General features: G+C 56.5%; 1 protein-coding gene across 1 annotated transcript; it reads left to right on the top strand.

Moving 5' to 3' along the window:
- Window positions 1-210: 210 nt before the first annotated feature.
- On the top strand, window positions 211-7,325 carry LOC128332787 (uncharacterized). The gene is made up of 15 exons (XM_053267522.1): window positions 211-246; window positions 996-1,081; window positions 1,400-1,478; window positions 1,886-1,977; window positions 2,499-2,568; window positions 2,718-2,887; window positions 3,292-3,412; window positions 3,503-3,640; window positions 3,982-4,155; window positions 4,333-4,482; window positions 4,700-4,819; window positions 4,921-5,029; window positions 5,353-5,415; window positions 5,683-5,874; window positions 6,169-7,325. Exons 1-14 carry the CDS (start codon window positions 211-213, stop codon window positions 5,865-5,867), a joined length of 1,593 nt encoding a protein of 530 aa, XP_053123497.1. The 3' UTR covers window positions 5,868-5,874; window positions 6,169-7,325.
- Window positions 7,326-7,639: the final 314 nt, after the last annotated feature.

Raw genomic sequence — 7,639 nt, 5'->3', positions numbered from 1 at the left:
ACACCGCCGCTGACCAAGAGCCATCCCTTGGAGAGGTCAGGAAGCCTCAACATCCAGTCCCTCCCTCGGAAGAACTATGGGTTGGGCGTGTGGGTTCCCCGTGTTGGCCAGGAGTAGAGAGCATGTGGAATGGCCCCAGTTTTTGATGCTGCCGGGTGGGCGCCCATCTTCTGACAGTCGTTTGCTTAAAGCTATGGTAAAGGGACAGCCATGCCCTTAACAACACTGCATCCCAATGGTTACACAGTGGGGGTGATAGGATTAAAGAAGATGGCCGCAAGGAGATGGTGGCTATGGCCTTGACTTCTGGTCGAGATCTCACAGTTAAAGGTGGAGCATCCTGTTGCTTTAATGGCAACCATTGAAAAACAGTGACAAATAAATGAAGAATGAATAAACATACAAAACAATAAGCAAACTAAACCAAACCAATGAGAAATGAACTAAATGAAAAAGGGGAAAGAAATGGGAAAGAAAGAGGAAAGGAGACCCAGTTTTGGCATGCTTTTGCACGTGCCTTTAGTGTCCTCACTAAGGAGCCGACTGAAAGCATAAAGTGGACTGGAAGTGGTCTTTTCCAGTCACCAGAGCCATCGGGGCCCCAGCTCAGTGAGGGAGCGCAGCATGTCTTGGGGTGGGGGGAGTTGATGCCTTTCCCCTCTGCCATTTGCATGAGTGCGCGAAGGCCTGAAATCAGCCCGACCGACCTCATTGCGAGGAAGGCGGGCAAGAGAGAGAGGCTCTTTTGCCATCTCTCCTGCCAGCCTCCAGCCAGCATGCCTGGGCTCCAAAGTGGTTTTTAAGAAAGTTGAAAATCAGGAAAGCGGGAAGAGTTGTGTCCAGAACGGGACGATCCCCTTCTGGCCCACTTCCTGCATTCAGCTCACCCGGTGATGACCGCTGGAAGGTGCCAGGCTGGCCTTTTCCCTGCTGAAGCCTAGGAAGCTCAATACGAGGGCCAGAGCAACCATTTCTCCCCCTTCTCTCCTTCACAGAGTTCTTCCTTCCTGGGGGCCGAGACTCCATCCGCCAGCGTGGAGGACGAGGGGTCGGAAGGGGACTGTGCCACCAATTCCCCCAGGTACCTTTCTCAGCTGAAGGGCCGCTCCAGGGATCATAGAGGCGGATCACCTTCCCCGGGAGCCTTGGTTGATTAGACATGTTCATGGAGGAGAAGCCAGTCGAAGACTATTACCCATGACAGCCAAGGAACCTCCGAATCTCCAGATCTCTCTCTCTCTCTCTCTCTCTCTCTCTCTCTCTCTCTCTGAATAAACACACTTTGATGCCACATGTAACCAGGTCTCAAGTGGTTCACAACCAACTAAATAGGTTGATCCACAAGGGCTCTTGGCATGCATTCATGTTCTTATGCCATGTCTCTCCTTTCTCCTCTCAGAGTCCCGAAGCCAAAGAAGTGGCTCATCAAGAGGATGATGATGAACACCTACACAGTGGAAGACTCGTCCTCCGCGGAGGTCAGAAATGATTCATTTCATCATCCATTTTTTCATGTGAACGGACTCTAGGTGTGTGTGTGTGTGTGTGTGTGTATGTGTGTGTGTGTGTGTGTGTGTGTGTGAGTGCCCTGTTCCCCAGCAGGAGACAGAACATGGAATGTTTCTAGTTCTAGATTCTGCAGGATGGGAGGGATTGTGATTGGTGGGATGGGAGGAAATGCAGCTGAGGCATTGGAAAGGGGGCAAAAATGTGGTGAAAGGCTCTAATGGGCTGAGATGCCAAATGCCTTTTCTACCAAGAGGCAGGCCTTATTTTAGAGCAGGATGTCTTCCCAACCATCCCTTGGGCTTGGTTCCTCTCAGAAGCCTCGCAAGGTCAACGGAAGCCCCGGAACACTCCCGTTTCTCTTCTCTCTCCTCCCCAGTGCTCCTCTACGGACGAGGACGACACGATGCATGACATCAGCAGCATCGAGGACGAGGTGTGGGACTCTCCGCTTACCCCTAGTTCGGCCAGGTAGGTACCCTCGTCTCAGCTGAGGAGCCAGTCGGGAGCTGGGGGCTTTTAGTGTAGCAAGCAGAAGGCTGCAGGGGACGGGGCAGCTCCCCCATTTCTGAGCCCCATAGAGGGATGTATCCTCCTACCTGCTCCCTGAGAAATCTGGAGGGGGAGTTCACCCAAGGAGGCCTATTGGCAGCCGGTGCAAGACAGACACCAGCAAGTCTATTGCTGGCTGTTAGCAGAGGGAGCTCTGAGACTTCCATGCTGTTGGCATGAGCGGGTGTTGGGGAGAAGGAGCAGGGGAGGGCTCCTGTCTCGATGCCCCCTTTGAACACTTCCCAGGGCTTCTCAGTGGAGAATGAAAGGCTGGACTTGGGAGATCTCTGGCCTGATGAAGTTCCCCTGCCAGCCACCTCCCAAGGGAGGCTAGATCTTTGCTTAGCATCTCTTTGGGTGCCCGTGTTCTTTTTCAGCTGGCTGCCATCTCCAACAGGACAGTTCTTTGAGAAGCTTTTCTCTCTCCTCTCCTCTCTCAGGAACATCGGTGAAGAGGAAAGAAGAGGACAGCTGGCCCCAGATTGGTTCTCCTCGGTCCATCTGGGAGAGGTAAGGGGTGCAAACCAAGGGTGACTTGACTCCACCCCTCTGCCCCTCCTTTCTTGCACTACACAGGATGGCCTGGCCCTGGGGATTCTCCTGACCCATAACCGTCCCTCGGACTGTGTGCTGAGGCCTGACCCTCCTCTTCTTCGCAGGGGAGAGCAACAAAGAAGATTGGGGACGTCATCCGTAGCGTGGAGTATGCCAGTGAGGTGGAGGAGAGGTTCCCCGAACTCCTGGTGGGCCTGGTCAACAAGATCCTCACCGGCCTGCATAACACCACCGAGGGAGTCGGGAACCGAGACAGCCAAGACCTGCCTCCTGAGTAAGTCATGGCGGTGGGGAAAGCGGAGCCAGCAAGTCCTCCTTCCAGCACTCTGGGAGGACAGGCTAGGGTCATTTCTCCCATATCCCACTCTGATGGGTGAGGAGCATTTCTGGCCTGTTGGGATGACTCTGGAACGGAGGTCCCCTCCCTCAGCTACACAGAGGAGAGCCCAGAATTTGCAGCCCTCTTGGCTCTGCAGAGAGCCTTAAAATGCTTCTGCAGTGTTAAAAAGCCAGCTGTGGGGAAAGTCACTTCACCCCTGTGGTCTCCCTCCCATGGTGAGGTAAGTAGGAGTGAATAGGAGATTCCTCAGGAGGCCTGGGGGCTGGGGTGGTTTGGGTCAGGTCTGCTCTTTCTGGGCCTCCCGCTCAGGACTCAGCAGGGGCCTTTGTGTGTTGCAGGGCTCTCCTCCAGACACCATCCTCCACAGTGGCCAGGCTGAAGGCATACCTGGCTTCCCTCTTCAGCCTGGACAAAGATCCAGAAGAGCATTCCCTCGCAGAGGTGGCCTTCTTTGTGGAGGTGAGCAGCGTCTTCCTCAGGGTGGGCTTCCCTGAGAGGAGGGTCTGGCCCCAGAGGCTGATGGATGTTTTCCTCCTTTCCCTCTTTTAGCTGCTCCTGAAAGACCAAGACTTTGCTGCCTTAGAGAAGACCTGGACGCTCCTGGTAGCGTGGCTAGTCCACCCCAGCCAGAACATCCGCTACCTGAGCGAAAGGGGTCTTCTCCACATTTATGGAAAGCTGAAGGCGGTGAGTGACATCCCTGGGCATGGAGCATCCCTAGACATGGAGACTCCTCTCTTTGGGGAGCCCTTCCTGAGGCTTGTGCTCCTAGGCATCCCCAGGTATGACAGGAAGATTTCTCCAGTTGGGAGGATTCAGCCTGTGGAACCCTTGCCACAGGATGAAGGAGAAATCCTTAAGGGAATGCATCTCTCAGTGGGAGCCCTGATTCCCCACGTGTTCCAATGCTGCCTTCTCACCCCTCTTGGATGGAGGCCATGCGGCATCAAACATGGACAGCTCTGTGGTCCATTTAGCAGGGGGTAGACTAGCATGTGTTCTCAAGGATCCACCTTTTCCCTCACTAGGCGAAGAAACCCCAGGATTTTAGTGCCGGGATCCTGGGAGGGCTCAGGACCTCCAGTCTGGAAGCCACTTTGGGGGTCCTGGCCTTCATGGAGCGGCTGAGGCACTGTCCATCAGAACACCAGGCCACGGTGAATGCTGTCCTGGCTGCCCTGTGCCGCCCTCTCTTCCACCACGTGAGTACTTGAACGCCAGCCCTCCGCCCCGGCTCTATGAGGGCCGGCCAACCTGCAGGTTCCGAACGGGTTGGAGAAGGGAAACCAGAAACCCCCTAGAGACCCATGCAAGCTCTTCTGCATGGTGATGGAGGTGAGGAATTCCTCCCTAAAAACAACCCCTGTTCTTCTTTTTAGGAGGAGGCTAAGATCCGAAGGGCAGCCATGAGGACCCACCTGGATCTCCTGCAGCACCGCCACCACCATCATGAGGGTACAGAGGAGAACATCACGACCCTCATCGTGGTTCTGATGCATGTGGAGGATGAGGACCTGGAGGTAGCACAGGTGAGAGCCTGTGCCACCCCTACGAAGCTGTTTAGGCTTCCCCAAGTCCAGCCACCCAGTGGCAGGCCCCAGAGTTAGCCTCACGGGGTTGGTGAATCCACGAGCTGTCCTGCTGTGGTTTGGCCCATCCAGGCCCTACTCCTTGAAGCCCCCTAAGAGGTTTCTTGGAATCCCTTGGCAGCCTTTTTCACTCCCATTCCGGTCTTTCTTTTGGCAGGCTGCGAAGGACAATCTGAGCCTCCTGGCGGAAGCCCTCCTATGGCACCTGGAGGGCAAGCTGCTGGCGCGGGACTCTTACAGCCTGCAGGAGCTGCTCCACAAGATCGCCAAGCGTCTGGTAAGGGCAGCCCTTCCCTGTCCGTCCCTCGGCTCAAATGGCTCAAGGACCTTTGGGCGATGCTTTGCTCACTCGGGATTTGTCTTTGCTCTTGATCCCAGATTCGGCAGCTCGGCACAGAGGATGCCGTGGAGATGGAGGCCACCAAGATCCTGGGCTTCTTCCACAGCGAGCAGCCTTCAGTGAGGAGAATGGCTGCCCTGCTGATCGGTAAGCAAAACAAGACTTTTGGGTCTCCCTTAGTGGGTCGTCTTGGTGGGCAAAGGTTCATTCTCTTGGAAGGCACTGCCAGAAGGGTGTGGAGGGGCAGGAGCTGTTCCCTCCCCAGGAGGACTGGCCCAGTGAGCGTTAGCGAGGTCTCTTGGCTTAATTTCCTTCCAAGGTGACGTAAGAGTCCCTGGAGGAATGGCTCAATCTGTCAGTCCCAGAGGGAGCAGAGAGGGGAGGACTTCCTCTCCTGAATGATGGGAAGTGGGCTGTCCATGCGCAGGGTCCTGAGCTGTGGTCCCATTTCCTTCCACCCTTGTTTTTAGGTCACCTGGTCCACAAAAAGGGCAGCATCCTCACTGAAGGGAACATAGAGACCTTCCATGCTGGTAAGTGCCGGTTTCTGGGTGGGAAGGGGAAGTTTCTGTGAGGGGAGAGGCCTAGATTTAGGGACCACAGAGCTGGAATGGGCCACCTGTCCCCTCAAATGGAAGGTCCCGCTTGCATCCTCAGGGATGCTCAGCAGTAGGCTTTCCCAGAGTGCAGGGGAGAAAGAGTCAGGACTTGCGCCCTCTTGGTGTGGAAATGGTGGGGCTTGGCCAAGGGTGGGGTGATCTCTTCATGCCATTTCTGAACCTTCTCCTTCATCCCTCCAGCGCTGGAGAGCTTGCTTGGCGACCATGACCCCGAGGTCGGGAGAGTTGCCTGCAATACAGAGAAGATCGTGAAGAAGGCCTTTTCCCTCCACTCCCGGCACGGGCTGCGGGCTGCCGTTCGGCGCTTGTGGGCGGGCTGTAAGAAGAAGAGACACCCGCCAGAGTACGGTGATCTCTCCACCTGACCGACTGGTGAGCAGACCAAGGCAGGGCTTCACTTGAAGGGGCCCCGATGGTTAGGGAGGGGGCTGGGGCTGCAGGAAGGGTGGGCAGGAATCTGGGCAACCCTCCCTCGTGTTGGAATGCCAACTTCGGCCCTTGTGGCTGGTTGTACCAGTAGCCAAAGGGAAAGAGGAAAGATCTCTCTTCCCTCTGGGAAATGAGGACACAAATATTCTGCCAGGAGTCCCTGGTGCTTGGTGGTGTCATGGGGGAGAGTGTGAGAAGACCCCCCATCTCTGAACCAATGTCCTCCTCTCTTTCCAGGAACAACAGCCCCGTGCTCTCCCCTTGAAGATCAGCAGCTGAAGGGAGGTTCAGGAAAGACCGTGCAGCGCAGGGGCCTCCCAGAAGACCTCCTCCAAGCGCGTGGACACAAGATCTGTCCACAAGAAGACATCCAGCAGGGAAGTGCAGTTCTGTCTGAGGAGTGAGGAGGAAGCAGGCTCCACTCCCCTGGCCCAAGGAAGCCCCGCCTCTGGGGTGTGGAAGCCCCTCCCCTTGCTTCTGCTGGCAGGCTGTGGGAGGAGGCTACAGGACCACCCTGCCCCCAAGTGGCCCTTTGGAACCATTCTTGGGCTTCCCTTGGGTCCGGGGAGGCTGTGTGGCCCCAGCAGGAGGACAAGGTCACCGCCTCCCTCCATTCCCACCAGCTGGCCAGGGAACACCCCCTCCTCCTTCCACCTTTCTCCCCTTCCCCAGCGGCCTGGCTTCCCCTGGCAGGGGAAGCCCCATCCAGGCATCCGCCCCCTCCCCTGCCGAGGGTGTGCTCCTCCCCCCCTCCACTCCCGCAGCCACGCCTCACTCCCCCCTCCGCTCCCTCCTCCTTCCTCCCAAACCGGTGCAGCAGCAGAGGAGCCTGGGAGACTCTGGGGCCCCCCTGCAGCCCCAGTAGCGCCCCCTGGAGCTGCCCGGTGGCAGGCCAGTGAATCCTCCTCTCCCTCCTGCTCCATGCTGTGGCTGCACAGTGGGGAGCCCGAATTCTCTGGCTTGCCCCCCCATCAACCCCCACCCCACTGCCCGATCCCCGCTTGCTGGGAGGCTGGAGGAGTCGATCCGCCCCAGAAGAGGAGACCAAGTGAACGTGCCTGCAAGGAGCGGGGGTGGGGTGGGGTTGGGGGCTGGCTGGGACTCCCCTCAATTTTGTTTGCCCTGCCATTCCCTTCTTCTGTGTGACCCTGGGCTTCCTTCCTTCCCTCCTTCCCTCCCTCCCTCCTTCTCCCTCCCAGGGACAGAATGGGCTTTGCTGGTCGCCCTGTTGGGGGCCGAGTAGGAATTTTTGGCTTTCCAACAGATTGGCCAAGATGGAAAGTTTTTTTGCCTACTCCATTCTGTCCTGTTTTGTTTCCTTTAGTTAGAAAGTTAAGTGACGACTTGTAACCTATTTAAGTATATTAATAAAGTTGCCCCTTTTGTTCAAAACATACCGTCGTGTCTGAGTTCCTCTTTTCTTCTCGTCTCCCTTGGAGCGTTTGTTCCCACAGACTCCCAAGCTCACCTCTTGGCTGAGGGAGACGCTGCTACACTGCTACAGGTCCATGCAAATGCCTCTTGCTTGGAAGCACTCACTCAGACAATTGGCTTGGATCACTCCAGAGGAGCCCACTTGAGGTTTGCCGCCAATGAGGTTTGCTGAGCACAGGATCCTGGGAGCAAGCTGCACCTTCCAATCGAGTGCCCGGAAAGCACAGCCTTGGCAAGGCCTGGCAAGCTTACAAACCAACACTGACTCCCTCCA

The sequence above is a fragment of the Hemicordylus capensis genome, chromosome 7, assembly GCF_027244095.1.
Source record: "Hemicordylus capensis ecotype Gifberg chromosome 7, rHemCap1.1.pri, whole genome shotgun sequence".
NCBI classification, from domain to species: domain Eukaryota; kingdom Metazoa; phylum Chordata; class Lepidosauria; order Squamata; family Cordylidae; genus Hemicordylus; species Hemicordylus capensis.
This window is presented reverse-complemented; position numbering and strand designations above follow the sequence as displayed.

Bases quoted from the DNA above. Each gene is read 5' to 3' on its own strand.
- LOC128332787 (XM_053267522.1), top strand. From the start codon at position 211: ATGCCCTTAACAACACTGCATCCCAATGGTTACACA. The intron at 4,156-4,332 runs GTGAGTACTTGA...TCTTCTTTTTAG, and splicing joins GCCGCCCTCTCTTCCACCAC to GAGGAGGCTAAGATCCGAAG. The intron at 4,820-4,920 runs GTAAGGGCAGCC...TCTTGATCCCAG, and splicing joins ACAAGATCGCCAAGCGTCTG to ATTCGGCAGCTCGGCACAGA.